The sequence below is a fragment of the Gouania willdenowi genome, chromosome 16 (genome assembly GCF_900634775.1).
Source record: "Gouania willdenowi chromosome 16, fGouWil2.1, whole genome shotgun sequence".
NCBI classification, from domain to species: domain Eukaryota; kingdom Metazoa; phylum Chordata; class Actinopteri; order Blenniiformes; family Gobiesocidae; genus Gouania; species Gouania willdenowi.
Genome location: NC_041059.1, coordinates 20,874,565 through 20,896,197, shown reverse-complemented (window position 1 = coordinate 20,896,197; position 21,633 = coordinate 20,874,565). Strand labels below are relative to the sequence as shown.

At 37.3% G+C, this 21,633-nt stretch overlaps 1 protein-coding gene across 1 annotated transcript in view; it reads left to right on the top strand.

Annotated features, from left to right (window-relative positions):
* Positions 1-21,633, top strand: part of triob (trio Rho guanine nucleotide exchange factor b) — a 123,269-nt gene that overhangs the window by 89,788 nt on the left and 11,848 nt on the right. Inside the window, 14 exon segments of the mRNA XM_028470258.1 lie at positions 2,143-2,395; positions 14,456-14,742; positions 15,547-15,717; positions 17,241-17,336; positions 18,186-18,334; positions 19,567-19,633; positions 19,709-19,812; positions 19,912-19,981; positions 20,070-20,159; positions 20,258-20,350; positions 20,449-20,499; positions 20,590-20,667; positions 21,154-21,342; positions 21,450-21,627. Of these exon segments, the coding sequence (XP_028326059.1) occupies positions 2,143-2,395; positions 14,456-14,742; positions 15,547-15,717; positions 17,241-17,336; positions 18,186-18,334; positions 19,567-19,633; positions 19,709-19,812; positions 19,912-19,981; positions 20,070-20,159; positions 20,258-20,350; positions 20,449-20,499; positions 20,590-20,667; positions 21,154-21,342; positions 21,450-21,627 (1,876 nt within the window).

The window sequence follows — 21,633 nt, the reverse complement described above, 5'->3', positions numbered from 1 at the left end:
TCTTTTTACCTGCTGTTATAGCAACGCTGTGAGAATGACAGGAGAAGTATTTTGTGCATTATTTTAGCATAGAGTAGAAGAGTTATAGATGTTTTGTTGATAAAGCTGGTGATGTATATTGTGACTGTATGTTTGTGCAAAATCTGTGCAAAATGATATGTATTGGCAATTGGTTGAAAGAGTAAATCAGTTACAACAACAGTAACAGCAACGTACACCTGTTTGTTCAGTGTGTGAAGAAGAGTGTGAACATAGTGTCTGAGAAATGACAAATCCACTCTTCCCTTATGTCTGTTTTTCCACATTTAAACATGTTTTTTATGAACACGCGCATCAGGACGTAGTCAGATCATCACAGTGTTATTTTGCTCCATGTCTACTACGAAGTACTAGGGTTAAGTTCAGTTTAGCTATTTATCGTAAAGTTGTCTTCTTTATATCAAGTTTGCGTTATGCATTAGTATTTATTTATTTATTTTTTTACAGGCATTTGGTTTTTGAGTTTTGTGTTAGCGCTGGATGTCATTTCTACCTCCTGTGTTCGAGCTTTGCTCTTAGTGGATGGATTCCTGGCTTAGCGTGTTTGTGTCAGTACGTGTGTACGTGTGTACACTCCTACTGCATATGCAATGAAAAGCACTTCAAACGTGCGCTGCTGTAAGTCGACTTGTTAGACAAAGTGTGGCGTAGTGATTCCTCAAAAGTGTGCGCCAGTCACGTAACTCCAACTTGTTTGATGAGGTTAAAGGCATCCGATCATAGCGTAGACTTCCACATGTTATGGTGTCTTCTTTGTTCAGATGGAAGTCATGTGGAGATTCGTAGTAAGATTGCTAATAGTGGCATCTGAATGCTGCTATTTCTGAAGTTACGTCATTATATTATGTGAATGCTGATTGGCTGAAATCTCAAAAATGCTGATGCCCACGTATGACGGGATATTCTGTGTATATGAAGGCTTAAAGTTTATATAAATATTTTCAATTCAATTCAATTCAACTTTATTTATATAGAGCAAAATACTACAACGTCATCTCAAAGTGCTGAACAAAATATTATCAAAATATAAATAGTTCATAGTAAGAAAGAAAGAACCCAACAAGATCCACATGAACAAGCATTTAGCGACTCTTTTTTACTGAAATGAATAAGTAATAAAGTTTATTAAGTCTTTACATTAAGTTTTATACATTAGGCTGACATTATGCTGTTATTATCTGTCATTAACATGAATAAGGTGTCATTAAGTGTTCGTTAAAATAATACACCTTTCGCGCAATTGTTTTGGGAATGTTTTGGGTTAGGTGGAGGGATCAAGTGGGTTTAGGTAGGATTAGGGTTGGGGTTTAGGGTAACGAAGGGTTAGGGTAATGAACTACACTTAATGACAGCATCATGCTAATGACAGGTGCCGTGTCATAATAATGACAGCGTAATGTCAGCCCTATGTATAAAACTTTAAGTAAAGTGTTTCCCAAACTTTTATTATTCACTGGTTTCTAAAGTGCATTCTTGATATATATTGTTTTATTTCAAACAAATGCAAGAACAAATATTAAAATAAACAAAAGATTTGATGCAGATGGCCTCTATCTAGAAAAAAAACACATATTACCGCATACACATACTTTTTGTGTTTGCAAGGGAGTGGGTGGAAGTATAAATATATTAGTCCCACCCCTTTTCCTACATTGCACTTACAAATAATGCATTTTCAGTATCCTGTTTTCCAGTCATTGCTGCTGTTAATAAATTACATTTCTTTATATGATTTTGATCACCAGTATACACAAAAAAAACCACACTTTCAAAATTGTCTTTCTTTATATTTTCTTTTAAATTGCTTGATCTTTGTACACTCTTTAATTTCCATTGGCAAACTATTCCAGAATTCTGTGATGGATAAGTTTATTTAGTGTCCACAATATCACTGTAAAGCATCAAAGCCTACGTCTCACTTCTACTATGAATTCCACCCAAACATAATGTTTCAATGAAGATTGTTTGTGTTCAATTTATCAGTAAAAACAAAGGTTTTAAAAATGTAACATCTGGTTTTGACGCAACAAGAAGTGTGTTTGTTTTCCTGATGTTGAAAGGAGAAAGTAATCTCATTTATTTTGTTTTTGTCTCATGTCTCAGCTCTCCGGTGGGTGTGAGTTGACAGTGGTGATCCACGACTTTGTGGCCAGTAATGGTGGAAGCAACGGGGAGCTGACAGTACGCCGAGGCCAGACTGTGGAGGTCCTGGAGCGCCTCCATGACAAACCCGATTGGTGCCTGGTGCGGACTACGGACCGCTCTCCTGCTCAGGAGGGCATCGTGCCTTGCTCCATGCTGTGTATCGCTCACTCCAGGTCTTCCATGGAGATGGAGGGGCTCTTTAACCACAAAGGTAGGAACATAAATTTACACAGTACATACACTATATATAAAAATTGGTACAATCACATTTTTGGAGCACTATTTTCACATTGTGAAACAGTGAGAGTCCTGTTTTCCATGTGGCCATAAAAATTCTTGGAACACGACCAGTAATTCTTAGTGAATGTTGTTTTTACAGCATAATGATCTGCAGATCCTTTTGCTTTTCTAGCAACTGCTCTGCAACATAAAAACAAGCATTTTCAGGAGTTGCTATGCAACTGTGAAAAGCACATTTTAAAGGATGTCTGTCTTGAATTATTATTATTAAAATAATTTAAGCCCTCTCATTCATTACAATGTTAACAACAGCAAACCTGATACAGCATGCCCTCAGACTGCGGCATTAATAAAGCATATGTTGGCATTGGGAGGGGGCAATCCTGGAGGATATGATGTCACACTTCATAAAAGAAATTAATAGAGTGGTTCCCATGATTTCTTTTCTACATTGTGTTATCCCTGTAATTCTGGCTCCTCTAAAAACTGCTGGATCATATTCTTCGTGATACCAGAAAAACATTAACATTCTCCAAGCTAAAAAAAATAAAATAAGATGTATCATTTCACAAGAGATTTGTTTTGGTTTGTTGTGAACGTATCATTGTTATCAGTCTGTGTGCTATGTCATGCATTGAAGCGGCTTTTGTTGTACGTTGGCCCAGGTGACTTGAATCATATTGGAAAGCACTTTGCAGGTGCTCAGGCATGCAAGACAGGCCAGGCAAACAAATGGTTTGGGCCCATGGCCAGTAAATGAAAACGTACAATGACAGTAGAAAAACTTCCTTGTAGGCCTAATGTTGGGCACATTTTTATATAAGCAGTTGAATTTCCACCTTTTGTTAGTGTCAAATTACACACATATATAAATAAATAAAATGAAAGATTGGAATATATCCCCTGTGAGTTTTTATCTTTGGCTCCAAGGGTTAGTTTAGGTTTGTAAAGATTAACTCATTTGTATTTTAAACGCGGGAACATTGTGATGTGTTTATTTTTAAAAAAAATAGTTCTGAAGACTGAGGTTGGCTTATGGTTTTCTTACCCAACGTGTTGGCCTTGTATTGGACTGGTGGGCAATCTGTGGCGAACTTACTGTGCTGTCTTGATTGAACACACATACATCATATGTGTATGTATGTATGTACAGTATATGTGGGTGTGTATTTCCTCTAGCCAATAGCCTGATGGCCAGAATAGGCTATTTAAAATCTTGTTACAATCACTGAAGTAATTCATTTAGGGGTATCCCGATCCGATATCGATATCAAATATCGGTCCGATATCAGCCTGAAAACGAATATCGGCAATCGGATTCAAATTTCCGATTTTTTATTTTTATTTAATTTTTTTCCCAATTCATTTTTTATTTGTTTTATTCAATTTTAGAATACTGTAGATATGAGGTTGAAGGTTAAAATGTATGTAACCAATTGGTTAATAATAAATGGGTCAGTTTTTCTCACACCGACTATTGTTCTCTGTTTGAGTAACATCACTTGATCAAGCCTTTTCTAACATTCCACACTACAAAATAAGTAATAAAAGTATGTATGATTCATGCTGATATCGGATCAATATCGGTATCGGCCGATACGCAAGGCTGCAATATCGGTATCATATTGGAAATGAAAAAGTTGTATCGGGACATCCCTAGAAGTAATGATAATAAAGGATTGTAGATGGGTGCAGAATTCTGCTAGGTGGTGTGGCCCACACACCTACCCACACCGTGTGCGGGATATTTATGCTAAACGAAGGAAACAATTTGAACATAATGAAACAGCTAACAGCAAAAGAGAAAAAGAAAGATACATAAATCGTTTTGTGCCAGATCAGCAACTCAGTGGTTCGTTTTTGGGTTTGTTGAAGATACATTGTTGGACTCACATGCAGAGATTGTAGGAGGCAGGAGTAGATTACCACACTTTACTTAAGCATCAAACTCAAAATCATAAAGTATATTGGTCTGATATCAGCAAAAAAAAAAAAAAAACCAGTATCAGATTATCTCAGCCTGCATCTAAAGTCTCTGATACAAGCACCTAAATACATACTTTGTTTTTATTGGATTTATTGAGGTAATTTTTCAGGGTCTTCTTATTTTTTTAATTATTTTATTTATTTGTGCTATCATCTCATGTTTAAGGTTAAAATATAGGTAACACTCATCTAAACAGTGAGGAGAGGAGGGCTCAGGGCAATTAGGGGAATGAGGCACACCTGGGTGAGAAACAGGAGGGAGGAGCCTAATCAACACACACTTACTGACCAGACTGGGAGTGATGACATGAGCAGGAATACCTGAAAGAAAAGACAAGAGAAACCATTACCAAAGACAAAACTGAGAGATAAGAACGAACAGGACACATGACGAAACCTAAACTAAGAACCTACATATGACATGACTAGCTATAGAGTCAAAATGAACCATTAACCTAAAATCATGACTTTTCCACGTCATCTTCAAGCACCTGTTTTTCTTTTCTAAGCCTCAGCCAACCTTACATGATTTACAATGCAGTGTAGCCTTATGCTATCTATTGCCACCTACTACTTTTGCTTACAAATGTTCAAATAAATGAGTTTGTATTGCAATAATTTTTCACTATTTGATCATTTTAATTAATTTTGAAAAATAAAAACCTAAATACATTAGTGTAGAGAACAGTCTTCAGTTTTTCTTTTTGGGAAATGTCTGTGTCCAGGTTGATTAGCTGTAAAAAAAAAAAAAAAAGAAAGTTTTTTAAAGGATAATGAAGTGAATTTGTTTGATTTTGATTGTCTGTCAGAATGTAATCCATCTTCTGCACTTCATCGGGATACGCAGGTCTTAGAGATTGATATGAAGAGATTTCTGTTTCACGTGTGCTTTGTTGGAGTGTTCAGCTGCAGTTATCGTGTCTTGACAGAAGCTTCTGCTTGTGTTTTGGAATATGAAGGAGTGGGTGAGCAGCTACTGCTTGTTTCTATAGTGATAGAGCATCCAAACATTTTCATGGCTTGCTCTATGTAGTCTGTAAAAATAGCTTCATTTGTATTTAAAATGTTGGGATGCTTGGTATTACCTTATTGATTTGGGTAAAAAAACAAAGAAAACACGAAAAGAAAACCTCCCAAGTTGTCTATTTACCTTTTTCATGTCTCATTTCTCTTTTAATTCTCATTACTTCAGTTTGTTCTTTGGCTTTCACTGTCGTACTAATGCACTCTTTTTTCATTACTCAATAGATTCACAGAGATTAACGAATGAAAAAAGGGCCTTACAGCAGGGGAGGCTGTAGTCAAAAAAAGGAAGGATGAGAGAACCCCTTTCTCTATAATTCTGATATAATAAACATAGGTGACGTACAGAAAAATGCTGTAGCAGTTCAGATTTGGATGATCCTGATCTATTTCTGAAGGAGGAAAATAGAAAAACCACAAAAAAAGGTCATGGATAATGGATAGTTAAGACATGACATATATTATCTATCTATCTATCTATCTATCTATCTACAGTATCAAACTATCTATAAAAGCAAGTTCTGCATGCGTGTGTGTGTGTTGGTGAAGCGAATTCCTCCCTGACGCGGTGTCTGTTTGACCGGAAACTTTTTTGACTGCTTGCACATAGGTTGAGCGTGTGCATGCATTATTTTGGATTTATTTGGTGTTGCAAAACGTTTATTTAAATTTTATTTTGAACGCGGATTAGCATGACAGAAATTAAACCTATTCAGCTTTCGACCTCAGTGTAACTGTTAATTACTGGACCGTCTGCGTGTGTGTGTGTATGTGGAGCGAATGCCAGAGTGCGCATCGCATTGTGCATCCATTATTTTGGACTTATTTGTGTGGAATCAACACGGATAACACTGGATGGAGGGTTAAGACCAGAGAGATATCTATTAATTACAGGACCGTCTGCATGTGTGTGTGTGTGCGTGTGTGTTTGTTGAGCAAATACCATCGTGCGCATAGCACGAGATTCACCATGGAATCAACGTGGGTTACAACGGTGTCACGGACTGAGTTTACCTCGTACTGAGATTGATTATGAGCAAACGTGCACATGCGCACGACCGGAAAATTATTGGATTAGGTTAGGGTTAGGTTACAATCTCAGTACGGTGGTAAACTCAGTTCGTGACACCGGACGGAGGGTTAGACCCTCCATCCGCAGACGCACTCACACACTCACACTAATATACTAGCAAAGTATATTTCACACATATCACACACACACACACACACACACACACACACACACACACACACACACACACACCATACTTCCTCTGGAAGTCTGAGCCACGCACATGATTTATAGATGAAGTTTTTCTCAGTCTGCTCGCTAAGTTACATCTGTTTGTATGTTAATTACTAACCTTGGATGATAAACACCCCTGCACTAAGAAATGTTAAATGCTAAATAAATAGATTTATTTGTACGAATTTGTGTCTTTCATCAGATTCTACCTAAACCGCCGCATTGGTGCAAACTTTATCAATTTATCATGCGCATGTCCCGTAGAATTAAACCAGGGAAATTGCTCACGCTATTTTACTTTGCACCTTTATAACACTACAGAGTATGTACACCTCTTTATACATCCAAACTTCAAACACAAACTCATTCGGCCATAATTGACAACTCTACTTAAGCTCCTACTATATGAATACATACTTCCGACGGGCACTGCAGTATACAAGATGTAAGAATTGTTTTCCGGTGTTTAATGGTACAAAAGATGAGATAAGAGATAAGATTGATGGACTTTAAGTTTTGAAGTTTGACTTTCAGCACCCTTAGGAATTGTATCAGCACAAAGTGTGTCCACTTAGAAAGTAATTGATGAAGGGACTCAGTAATGGGGGCTCATTAATGTGCATGTGTGTGTCTCTCCTCATAGGGGAGCGTCTGTGTAGAGTTTAGGAAGACTTCCTAGTACTCCACACATAGAGACGTCTCTGTCCATTTATCTCTAGCTTCCAAAACAGCACAGGAGTGCACATACTGATGTGTTGGCTGCTGAAAGTATTTATGTACGGATAGAATTTATTTTTCTTATGTGGCACAGTTTAAAATACAACGAAACATAATTAATATCAACAGTTAACAGACATTAACAGAAATCTTGACTTTCGAGGCATGTCAAAAATGTGACTTTAACTAATGATAAAAAAAAAAAAAATTAATAATAATAAAATAAAGTCAAGACAAAATAAAAAAACGTCATGACAGCAAAACATTGAAACGGAGAAGAAAACAGGAAAGAGAAAAACATTAACATCAAAATCAAAAGTCATGCAAAACAAATAGAAGAAAAAGCAACCATTGTTTTGTTATTTATTAAGGAGTTGGTTTTTGATAGAATTTTGAAATGAGCACGGGGAAAGTTTGATCAGAAGAGGAAGAAGTGAATTCCATATTATAGGACCTCTGGATGTATTGCTAGATTGAGAAGTAGTGGTACGTGAGTCGGGGGTGCGAAGTTTGAGAGCTGTTCCATAGGGTATTTATGTATTTCATTATTGGCTGTAAAATATGTAAAAATGGTGGGAGTGTTTTATTTAATGAGCTATGTACGAAGTGAGCAATTTGAAGTTGGTTGTTAGCCATCTGTTTAAGAATATTGATAAGGCCACTTCCACAACCACATTATGGCGTATGGAGGCCCTTTCCCCCCCCTATCCAACAGTTGGTTTTACAGCTCTCTTGTTTATTTCATAACTGTGTTTATTTTGCACATGTTGCATCAATCCTGATGCCTGTATAAAAAAAAAATAAAAAAATTCTGTCTGCCCACACAAAACGTGTGGGAGCTTTTTCAAAGGGTATTACAGTAGATGCGGTGCATGTTTCCAGACGTCCCCCCGGAGTAGGAGAGACTCAGTGGAGGTTTGCCCAATATCCTCACAGCAGCCCACTCACAGAGGGAGGGAGGAGGGAGGGAGGGATACACAGAACGAGAGAAAACATCCTACACTCATGCTGCATTGGACTTTTTCCGTCTCATCACGCTGGACTTCACTCTCGCTCCACTGCATTTCAGCGACGTTATGACTGCAGATATTTGAAAACAACATTCAACCAGGCTCTAAATGGCATTTTTTGTAATCCAGCTGTCATACCAGTGACAAGGTTATGAAGGGAAAGTATTTGCCTGAAAAGTGAAATTGGACATGGCACGTGGAATTGAATCCTTGGTGTCTTTGAACCCGTTTTGCTCTTTGGATTCAGAGCAGGAAGACAAATGCAAGTTCTGGCTGCTGGATTTGGGTAGGTTGCATTTTAAAATGACCTTTTAATGTAAACAAAAAAAAAAAACCCAGAAGATTCCATATATTGTCCATTATATAAACTCATCTATCTAAGCATGTGAATACATTTAGGTAACACTCACAAGAAGGCTGTGCCAATACGTACTTTTTTCTGTTGTTTTCTTCAAAAATGTTGGTAGTTTTTAATTACATTTATTAATTGCATCGCTTCGTTAATCAGCAGAAGATTACGTCCTGGAAGTAAATGCAATTTGGGGAGTGCAGCAGCATTATGCGATGAGTTTTTAAATCTATTGAAATTACATTTACAAGATTATGTTGAAGCTCAAATCTCTATTTTGGGTCAGAGCAGAGGATGCCATTGAAAGGTTTTGAGAAAACAGTTAATGTTGGGTTAAAGTGATTAGAACATGCAATACCAGAAGGGCCGTTCGTTCTCTGGCTCATGTTTAAAGCAGCGTAACTGGCACGTGACAGATCAACAAATTGGTTTCTGAAAGATATTTAAGTTGTTACAGATGGTGAGAGCCTAATAGCCCTTGAGTTTCCTCACATGCTACAAGCGCAGACTTTAGTTTGTGTTCGTGTTGCTTCTTCTGGGAGAGATAAGACCTCACTAAAGATGCTCCCCTGGTTAGAATCTCTGGAATCCCAGGCATGCCAGACTTTGGGGATCACTACAGTTGTACACGCACCACCACCACCACCTATATGTCCTCCTATTCTGGGACACATATAAAGATGTAGATCTATGTTGTTTACATCCAGTGTGGATGAGCACCCCTTGAGCTATGATTGGGTGTCGGTAGCTTGCAGATATAACATCTGTGCAGTTCTTTGATTAGTTTTTACCGAGAACATCAAAAGTGACGAGACAATTTTATGAGCATGCAGGTCACATGTTGATGGAGTGACCCTTTTTGAAGTAGTCATGACATTTTTATGTTGGTATAAGAAAATCTGACAGTGCACTTGCGAAGTTGTTTGTGTTCTGGATAACTTTTCCTGGAGAAAAACACAAAATCAATCTCAAACTGATATATTTAAGGGTATAGATTGTTTGTTATCTATGCTTACTGGCAATTTACACAGAATAGTTGGTTTTTTGTTCATTTATTAAGTGTTTTTTTCTCTGTTATCATTCTGAGGCATTCATGAAAGACACATGTATGACCATTTGAGCATTCCCAAAATTTCAGATCTTCTTCTTCTTCTTCTTCTTCTTCTTCTTCTTCTTCTTCTTCTTCTTCTTCTTCTTCTTCTTCTTCTTCTCCTTCTCCTCCTCCTCCTCCTCCCATGAGTCACCGCTTGAGCAGCTGCTCCGGAGGTGTCTCATCAATGAAAGCCTCCCTGCAGGCCAAAGGGCAAAGGTCGCACCCTTGTGTGTCTGTCTGCTCCTCTAAAGTTATTTTCCACCGTAGAGGAATGTGTCAAGGCTGGTGACCCCATGTTTTACCCATTTTCACCCCCCTGTTAGCATGACCTCAGTCCAACCTGTACGCGTTGCTACCATTAACGACTGCCCTGGATAAAGTGTGAATTCTAGCATTCAGTGTTCCTTTACATGTTTACAGACCCATTGTTTAAGAAAAAAAAAATTTCATACACATGTAATGCATTAGATAGTAGAACCTCACACATTTGCTTGCATTCTCTGATTATTTTGTGTTTTGCTCTTTTTTTGACTGTAAACACATTTGGCCAACCATCAATAATAATAATAATAATAACATAATGTTGTTAGCATCATTTAATGTTTGCAGTTGTATGTGATCACTCTGTTCATTATTTAATGACTTAGTCCCATTAAATCACAGGCAGAGGCCATTCCAATTCGATTTGCTAATTGCATTATTTATGGTTTTTTATAGCAATTATGGTGAAAGCTTTCCATTTTTGGTGTCATTAAGTACACAATCATTTTTTCATTGTCCTTTTTCTACTCAAGGGTTTGTGTGACAACATCTACACCATTTATCTATAAATAATTTTTTAACATTGTACATGTGACACACTAAGACAAAGAAAGACATACAGCCAGGCACAGAGTGTACATAAAGATACAGTAAAATGTCCAGAGTTCATCCTAAACACAAATACCTGGTATTTTGAAAATGTGGAAATCAGATGCTCCACCTGTATTTGAATCTTGGTTGACGGCATTTATTGGAGTACTCCACATTGAAAAACTTAGATATGAAATGTCAGGGAACCTACATATATTTTATCGCACATGGAAACCTAATAATTAAATAATAATTAAAACTTTAGACGACCCCGACTATATTTAATTTAATTGTTTTGTGGCTGAATTGTGGATATTTTAGTGCTGTATACTCATTGTTAGTATTGTGTATTGTGTTGTTTTGTACACCATTTATATTTAATTGTTTATTTAAAAGAACATTTATTTATATTAGCAGGATTGATTGGGTTTATTTGCCTGTAACGTGCTGGATTCTGATTTGCTTGTATGTTTATTACTGGGTTGTTCTTCATGTGTTTGGTTTAAAGGCATAGGAACTATAATGTGGATGGAACACAGTGTGGAATCCTCTGAAAGAGTTTTATTAGAGCAGTTGTTTTGTGCACTGGCGAAGGTATTGTGTTGGGCTTAACATTTAAAGTTATATCACTATACTGTGATTTGTGTTCCTCTCTTTGTGTTACTGTCCTCTTGCTTAAAACTTGACACTTTACTTAATTTTCTTTTGTTGTTGTTTCAGTAGTTTTCATTAAGTGTAGGAAAATAATTTTACTGAAAAAAAAAGATGTGTTCGCAGGTCACAAAAAGTTGAATCTATAAAAAGGGAACATTTTATAGCAACACTATAGTGTTCTGCTCCAGGGTCTGCTTTTGCAGGAATTTACTGAAACTCGTCAAGGTTTTAAACACCATTAAATCAAAAACATAGTCAGCACCTGTTGTGTCTGCTAAAATGTACACTTGTAAAGGTCCTGTTAGTTATCAGAATTAAGCTCATAAAAACCGGATCCATGACTAAAGCGTTCCAAGAGTGTGTAACCACCAAGGCTGAACGATTAATTGCATTTGCGATATTATCGCGATATCATAAAACATGATTTTCTAATTGCAAAGGCTGCAATTTTTTTTTTGTAATCATTTATTTTAAGACATAAAAAGCATCCAATTGGTTAAAGCAGATATTAGTTGTCCTTGCTTTTCCTGCACTGTAGTATGTGTGATGTTAGTAAGCTTTATTTATTGATTTGTTTTTATCTGTTTATTTTATTTATTTATAGGCTGCCCTGTTAAGTTTAGACAGTGTTTAAAAAGTGCAGTCCACATGTTTACATGTTTCATGAAACGTGAAGTTAGTTAGATATGTTGAAGAGATGCTTTATTGTTGTAATCTGTGCTTTAAAATGTATATTTTATATTTATTTAAAGTTCAAATGAATCTGAAATTGTTTATTATGAAACAGATGGATTTATTGCTCGTGTTCGTTGAAAAATACATGACAAGAGGCCCTTGAAAAAATAACCGCATATTAAATCGCAATCAATTCTGCTAAACTACAAACACAATTCCTGCTTTACACTCAATTTGCAGTTTTAAAACACGTTTTTTTTTTTGTTTTTTTTTTTAAAACACTACACACAATTCTCTGCATTTGACACAATTTTCATGAAAAATTCTAAAGTGAATTGCCCTGCTATGCACACAATGACTCATCACATGGGCAAACACCTGTCACACAGTTTTACAAGTGAGCTCTTCTGTTTTGGAGCAATGGATGCCGACATTGGAAACAGAGGCAGAGCTAGTGCCAACATTGTTTGCGATGTGGATGAGGGGCTGTTGCCAGACCGAAATAAAAGGATGCAGAATGCAGCATGTTTTTTTTTTATTATTATTATTATTTTACTGTAATGGTATGCAGTAAATCATTTTGTTTTGTATGTGCAAGTTTGTTTTGGTTGGGATGTACATTGTTCATTGTTTTTTGTGGGAAAATTTAAATATAGCTGATCGTGTATTTGTGTGTTCAGAGTATAAAAACAATATTCTTAAATATTTTACAACACACTTATGTACGTACTATCTTTGGTAAGTGCAACACTGAACAAAAAAAGGACTAAGACATTATGATGCATGTATAAGAAGTGTTTTCCATTCATCATCTTAGTGTTTTACATTGAGCACATCAGTGTTCAACTGGTTCTTAATATAAGCATCTATTCATATGATGGTTTGTGTGTGTCATTTGAAAACAAAATACCATTTTGAGAATAAATTACATTATTTTGAATGTAAAGTTTCATTTTGCAGGAAAAATGAGGGGTTTTGCCCATTGTGTGTGTTATTTTGGATTTGTTTGTAGAGTTCTGAGAGTATGAGGCATGCTTTCAGAAAATGTGTGGAAGCAATTGAGAAAATCTGTAAAGAGACAAATCTGAAGAAAAAAAAATGTCATTTTTAGCTGCCAGATTTTTCCCTTTTGGTTAAAACCAGAATTAAATCTTGAGCTTTTTATCTGTCAGCGATGGTTTATTTAAAAATGAGTGAATGAAGTTGTGCAGAAAGGCTGGAGGTGTTTGACTTTAATCACACAGTTTAGGCTGATGATACTCTTTCCTAATAATGTGGACTCTCATAGATGGTGAAAGTGGAAGGAGTCTTACAAACCATTGACTTTTTACACCTCTTCAATGCCCTAATGTGGGAGATCAACAAATCCTTCTCAAAATACATTTGCCCAGTACTGAAAAACAAAGATATCCAAAAGTTATTGTTTGACGTTTTCATTCCTGTTTTTCCACTTTTCATTGAGTCTGAAATGATTATGTTTTGATCAGGTCACTAATCAGCAATTACAGTTCATAAGAGAGCTATTCATACATTGTGCCCACTTCATATATTTTTGACAACCTCCCTGTTTATCGAAGTAATGCTGTAAATATTAAAAACATAAGAACTATTATGTAAGGTATAATTAGGTAAATTGTGGACCCTGAAATACAGTTGAAATAACCAAAACTGTGAAAATAGCACTTAAGAAATTACATTATTATGCAACTATGATTAATTTTCCATTGTGTTATTACCATGAAGGCTTAGTGGTTATCCAAAATGTGTGACACGTTCACGTTCAGTCACATTGGCTTGGGCTCAATTTTTTACTTTGTTTTCCAATTGTGTTTACAGTTCTTTACATACGACAGTAAGATTAAAAAACTGTTTAGATGATACCATGTGATTTATCCAGAGTTACCATGACTACCTGTCAACATTGAGCTGTTCTGCAAAACTGCATTTAAAACAATTTTCTGAAACAGTTTATGAACGGCATCATTGCAGTTCAAACGAATCCGACGTTGCACACCAGGCAGCAGCCATGTTGAAAGTCTCGGGTCAATCTGAGCCTGATTCGCAAAGATATTTGAGACAGACACACACACACACAGACCGAGGTTCCTTGCTTTATAGATAGAAGATAGATAGATAATTTGACATCTCCAATTTAGATGCAGGTCTATGTTGTTTCTCTGTTTATAATAATAATAATGATAATTATAATGCGTACTTTAGTAATCACCGTAGTGAAATTATTTTCATTTCACCCATTTTCCCAGAGGGATAGCAGTCTGTGATGTAAACAAACCTCTAGCAGTTCATTGCCCATTCATCAGATATTTGGTGTGTATATAAAAGAGAGGACTGTTAAATGATAATGTACATGGAATCTTTCTTTGCGTGACCTCCGGCATGGTTTCTTCTCTCTTCTTCCCATGTAGACACCCTGTCTGTATCCAACAACGATGGCCTTCAGCCTGGCTCCAGCCACACTCTGGGTCCCCACAGCTCACCAGGCCCAAAACGTCCTGGGAACACTTTACGAAAGTGGCTGACGAGTCCTGTCCGAAGACTCAGCTCCGGAAAAGCTGACGGCCACGTGAAAAAGCTCGCCCACAAGCACAAGAAGAACCGCGACGGCACCAGGAAGAATATGGACACCATGCCCGGCTCGCAGAAGGACTCAGAGGACAGTGCTGCCACGCCACAGGACGAGACCTTGGAGGAGGTAAGGGATGGAAACAAAAATACTAAAAATATGCTGTAGCTACTTTTACCCCCGCAATAAAGTGTGGAAGGAGGATATAGGTTTGAGCTCCATCCGTCTGTCCGTCTCTCTGAGTTAAAGTGGACATATTTTCTCAGAAATTGTTTAAGATAGGATAACCAAATTTGGTGTGTGGCTTCAGGGTATCAATACCTTGATGGAGTTTGAAAATGAGAAGCGCGCAATTATTTTTCCCAGCGTTATTGCCCTTGTTCCATTTTTTTACTCTGTTTGAGGTATCTTTAAAGGGGACAGCTTTTCTTAGAAACCGTTTAAGATAGGATAACCAAATTTGGTGAAGTGGCTTTGGGGTATCAATACCTTGATGGAGATCGAAAATGAGAAGCGCGCAATTATTTTTTCCGGAGTTATTGCTTTTGTTTCGTTTTTTGGACTCTGTTCAAAGTATCTTCAAAGGGGACAGCTTTTCTTACAAGTCGTTTAAGATAGGATAACCAAATTTAATGTGTGGCTTCAGGGTATCAACACCTTGATGGAGTTCGAAAATGAGAAGCGCGCAAGTATTTTTTATTTTTTTGTAATTGCCCTTGTTTCATTTTTTGGACTCCGTTCCAAGTATCTTCAAAGGGGACAGCTTTTCTCAAAAACCGTTTAAGATAGTTATTAATTTTATATTCTGATGTGATAATATTTTCTTATGTATACATCTAGGTTCTTAGATTTAGGACATTTAGGAAAAGGTTGTGAGTGATAATGACAACCAGTCTTTTTGTTTAAAGTTTTGTTTCTTTGATTTGTCACCAGCGCATGAGAAATGAAGGACTGAGCAGTGGTACCTTGTCCAAGTCGTCATCATCAGGCATGCAGAGCTGTGGTGAGGAGGAAGGAGAGGAAGGGGCTGATGCCGTCCCTCTACCGCCCCCTATGGCTATTCAGCAGCACAGCCTGCTGCAGCCCGACTCTCAAGATGACAAGGTGGGTTTCCCCAGGCTGTTTGAAACCACAACAGGCAGAAATCAGTCACATATGTCAATATGCAAATATATCTTTAACATTACTTGACACCTAATACTCTGTAACATAACAGGTAATGCCATGCAAGATATGTGTAACTGATTTTTATGGATACATTATTATGATTGCGTTTTAGGGCCACATTAAAATAAAAAGAAACCTAAGGACTAAGAGATTAAAGTCTTAATTTTACGAGAATAAAGCCGTATCTTTAAAAATATGTAATTGCATAGTGCTCAGAATTCCCTGTTGAAGTGAACGCAACTAAAACAGATCTTAAATCCACTTTCAGTCAGTTCCTCCTCCACAAAATAGGCTTTTTGCTCCAAATCAGTCTGGTTCTTTGGTCCGAACGAACCAAAACGTCTACAAAATGTCTTTAAAGTCCTCAAACTGATAACAGGGTGGTGATGATGGACCAAAAGGCTCAGTAGTTTGCCATGTGTGAAACCTAAAGAGAAGTATAATCTCACTAAATGCTCCACTTTCTTCAGAATACACGAGTGACCGAAACACAGATAAAGTCTGTTTGTATTTCATTTCTTTTCTCATAAAATTACGACTTTATTCTCGAAATATTGTGACTTTAATCTCTATGTGCCCATATTTTTTTACATTTTAATTTGAATGTGGCCCTAATAAGCTATTGTACATTATAAATTACAGATGAAAAGAGACGCATGTATTGTACATTCACAAGCCAAACAGCATTATTATACATTTAATCCACAATAAAGTGTATTATATTATTTCCCACCAGTCGCTAACAAGAAAAAAACTAACATTGTTTATTTTTTCCTTCCTATTTTATAACTGGTTGCATGTTCCTTTCTCCAGCCTTATGTAAATTTCTGTTCTGCATCTCTTCTGTCTCAGTTTCCCGACCTCTCCATGTAAAAACACCTGATGTTCTCCACTTTGGATCCATCTTTATTTATTTTTTCCTTTACTACTTTTCACCACAAACTTCACTCCTTGCAAGTGTTGCGATTGCGAATGCATTGCAGTGAAAACTCCCTCCACGTGCATCTGCAGTTACAGTATGTGCTGCTTGTGGGACAACCTGGTGATGTATAGACAATCCCTTCCAATCTATCCATTCCAGCTCAGGAAGCCTCTTCCTTTTGAGTATTAAGCAACAATATTTACCTTTTTTTTTTATTTAAGTTGTGTGTATTTAACAAACACAACCGCCCCATAGTTTTTCCCTGGCCTGACACTTTTCCCATAACCCCTTTCTAACCCAAAGATCAGCCTGTGATTAGCTCCACTAATGACCCCTTTATTAGGGAGCTTACACGCATCAAATCCCTATTTGGGCATGTGGAATATCGTGGTCCAAACCCAACAATGGTGAGCCTGATTGCAAATACAGCAGCAATCACTGAGAACATGTGACTGCTTTATGCATGCAGCACACAAGGTTTTAACAAACGGTTTTCTTAATATCATCCATTTTAAAAGGGATTTCTCCTGTCTTCCAGTCTGCCTCTCGCCTCTCAGCACGTCCCAGTAGCTCAGAGACACCCAGCGCTGCTGAACTGGTCAGTGCCATCGAAGAGTTGGTGAAGAGCAAGATGGTGAGTTAGGATTCTGAGAGAATGCCGACAGATGTATTCAAATAAATTTGTCTTGCCATGCCTTATGAGCAGCGTTTGGAATAACAACGTTTAAAATAACGGCGTTAGGTAACAGCCTTTTTTTTTCAGTAACGGGGTAATGGAACTATTTACTTTTTACGCCGTTACAACACCGTTATCATTACTGAACGTTAAATACGGTGCGTTACATGCATTGATTGAATAAACTGTTATCCGAAAGCAACCCAGGCTTCATGCACAGCTGTAGTGAGGAGGTGGGTTAAAAACAAGGTGAGCGATTATGATTGGCTGAGGCGGCGTCATGTTTCATGGTAGCCAATCAGAGCCAGCGTTTTTACACATGTGCCAGTACACGCGTGCCACGCACACAACCACTACAGATTTGATGAAGCAGCAGAGATGGCGAGCGTGGAGCAGTCTGATGAAAAGTTAGCATTTTTAAGGTGACGATACAAACACTACTTTATATTAATTGTGGTCAAAGGCAAGAACGTGTATGTGAAGTGTTCATTATATCTAGGAGTGAAGATTTTGTCTACATCTGTTGTAAGCAACTCTAATTTAATGAAGCACCTCACAACGACACACTGAATTATTTGACATATAGCAACTTTTTTTTTTTAGCAGTAATGCAAATAGTTACTTTCCTTGGTAATTAGTTACTTTTATTATAGAGTAATTCAGTTACTAACTCAGTTACTTTTTGGATCAAGCAGTGAGTAACTATAACTAATTACTTTTTTAAAGCAACGTTCCCAACACTGCTTATGAGCAACAGATAGCACAGACGTGTGGCTTCCCCTCATCATATCACTTTTCTGTTCCCAGTCACTTGAGGACCGTCCCAGTTCTCTATCAGTGGAGCAAGGTGACAGCAGCTCTCCCTCCCTCAACCCCTCCGATAACTCCCTGCTTTCCTCTTCCTCTCCCATCGACGAGGTGGACGAGCGCAAATCTGGCTTCCTCAAGAGGAGACAGTGAGTTCTAGTCCTGTAGCAGTGTTTCTGTAAACAAAGGCTGCTTTAGCCAGGTTTGGGGTCAATTATAATTGTAATTGTGTAATTGATATCGAACTACAATCGTGGCATAATTATAATGGTAATTTAAAAAAAAAAACTGTTGTTGTTTTAATCATAATTAAATTGTAATTTAGTTCAGACATTTTAATTGGCATGAAAATTCAATAAAAACTAAATTTTTTCAAATAAAAGAAAAACTGAGGATTCATGTTACAGTTCTATGGCTTACACATACGGAGTTAACAATTCTTAAATTATGTTTCATATGTAGTTTTCCCACTATCTGTCAGTTCTCTTGAGAATCATTTTACCATTTTAAAAAAAGAATTAAATAAAGGGGTATACTGACAGAAAAAATGCTCAGATGCCCACACCAAAAATATTATTACCCATATTTTGATGGATCAGGAAGCCTAACAACATAACCAATAGATGAGAAACAAATTGGATGATAGATAATGTTTTCTTTGTGCATTTTACAGCTGATTTCAGACGTGTCAAAACTGACCCGTTATCATAGGAGATGCTAACAGAAAGCTAACAGAGGAGAAAGGTTATGTTTTATGAGATTATTTAAATCCATCCATCCATCTTCTCCCGCTTAGCCGTTTCCGGGTCGCGGGGGCAGCATCCTCAGTAGGGAGGCCCAGACTTCCCTCTCCCCGGCCACTTCCTCCAGCTCTTCCGGGGGGACCCCGAGACGTTCCCAGGCCAGCCGAGAGACATAGTCTCTCCAGCGTGTCCTGGGTCTTCCCCGGGGTCTCCTTCCGGAGGGACGTGCCCTGAACGCCTCACTAGGGAGGCGTTCAGGGGGCATCCTAATTAGGTGCCCGAGCCACCTCATCTGGCTCTTCTCGATGCGGAGGAGCCCCTCCCGATTTAAATTAAATTTAAATTATTTATTAAAGGCTCAGAAATTGGGATTAATGGTAATTGAACTTTAGTAATTGAGGACAAAATTGTAATTGACTTGCTGAGGGGAAAATTATAATTGTAATATTATTTGTAATTGGAAAAAATGGAAAAAATCACTGTAATGTAACCAACTTGTAATTGAACATGGATAATTAAAGATGTAATTGTAATTGAAACATTTAATTGACCCCAGCCCTGGCTTTCGCATTCATTTTTTTGTCGTTTTAAAAAGAAAGGACAATGTATTGGGCAGTGATCATTATTTTCTGTCCCAGTTATGTGCTTTTGGAGCTGGTGGAGACTGAGCGAGACTACGTCAGAGACCTCGGATCAGTGGTGGAGGTATTAAATAAATAAGACTTCAAACATCAGATCTTTCTTTATTACAGCTGCTTAGTGTGAGTTTTTTTGTGTCAGGGCTACATGAGCAGGATGAAAGAAGAAGGAGTTCCTGATGACATGAGAGGAAAAGACAAGATGGTCTTTGGAAACATTCACCAGATCTATGACTGGCACAAAGAGTATGCTGGCATTCTTCCTTTCACTTCCCTTTTCCATAACGGAGACTAAAAAATGTGTATTAGCTTAAAGCATGTCATTCGCTCTTTTTCTCTCCACAGTTTTTTCCTGGGAGAGCTTGAAAGATGTTTGGAGGATCCTGACAGGCTTGCTCCCCTATTCGTCAAACAGGTATGAACTCTGAAAAGCTTATATATGAGCATTTTTTGGAAGGCATTTAATCTCAGCTATACATAGTCACTCTGATTTGTTATTGCAGGAGCGAAGGCTGCATATGTACATCGTGTACTGCCAGAATAAGCCTAAGTCTGAGCACATTGTGTCAGAGTATATTGACACTTACTTTGAGGTAAGATTAAAACAATAATAACCTTACAGTGCATGTTATTGGAACTTAAGAAAAAAACAAATGTCTGTTTTTTTTTTGTTTTTTTCCTGATCTTTCAGGACCTTAAGCAGCGATTGGGCCACAGATTGCAGATCACAGACCTGCTAATTAAACCTGTCCAGCGCATAATGAAGTACCAGCTACTTTTGAAGGTTCATTATTGACCCTTTGTTATAATATGAGCTGCTTATAATAAAATTAAAAGTGTCTTTAGTCCTTCAGTGAATTATTATATGTTACTGTTTTCTAGGATCTGCTAAAAGCCTCTAAGAAGGCTGGAGTGGAAACCAAAGAGCTGGAGGTACACAGACACACACTATCGTACTTTAACGACACATTGTTCATAAAGGACGAGTTTTACAAATATTCTGTTCGTATATTTCACCTATAGAAAGCTGTAGAAGTGATGTGTGTGGTGCCCAAGCGTTGCAATGACATGATGAATGTTGGCCGCCTACAAGGTTTTGAGGTATGTCTTCTTCCTATATATCATAGAAATATGTAAATAAATACAGTGTTGCTACAGTCAGCTGTCAGTAGATGTCAGTGTGCACCCAGCATTTATACGTTTATAAATCACAATTTTTAAACACAAGCTAAAAACCTATTTATGTAGTCTGGCTTTTGTGTAGTGCTTTATGATTTATAATTTTTTTTTTTATATATATATATATAATAAATAACATTTTTTTAATTCTAATTTTAATGTTTTACATTTTAAAAATTGTTCTCTTCGCTGCTTTGTTTTTATTTCTGACTCTTTCTTATTTTATGATCTTTTTAATTATTTTATTGCATTAGTCTTTAAACATTTTTATCATTTTTGATTTTTGTCAATCACATAAGCACTAATGATTGATTGATTGATTGATTGCTTGATTGATTGATTGATTGATTGATTGATTGATTGATTGATTGATTGATTGATTGATTGATTCCCTTGCTTTCTACATAGGGCAAAATTGTGGCTCAGGGCAGACTTCTCCTCCAAGACACCTTCATGGTTACAGACCAGGATGGAGGACTCCTGTCTAGGATGAAAGAGAGAAGAGTTTTTCTGTTTGAACAAATCGTTATCTTCAGCGAGCCTCTGGACAAAAAGGGCTTCACAACTCCTGGCTACCTCTTTAAGAACAGCATTAAGGTGAGTGTAACCCTAATACATAGCAAACGTCTTTCAGCTGTGTTTTGACTTGTCCTCAGCTTCCTGATTCTTCTCTTTTTGCACCCGTTCCTGCCCTCGTACTCCAGGTGAGTTGGTTGGGTCTTGAAGAAAATGGAGATGACCCTTGTAAATTCACACTGACATCCAGATCATCCAGTGGGAACTTGGAGAGGTACACGCTTCACTCACCAAGTCCAGGAGTTAGTCAGGTCTGGGTGCACCAGGTCAGCCAGATTCTAGAGAACCAGCGTAATTTTCTTAATGGTAAGT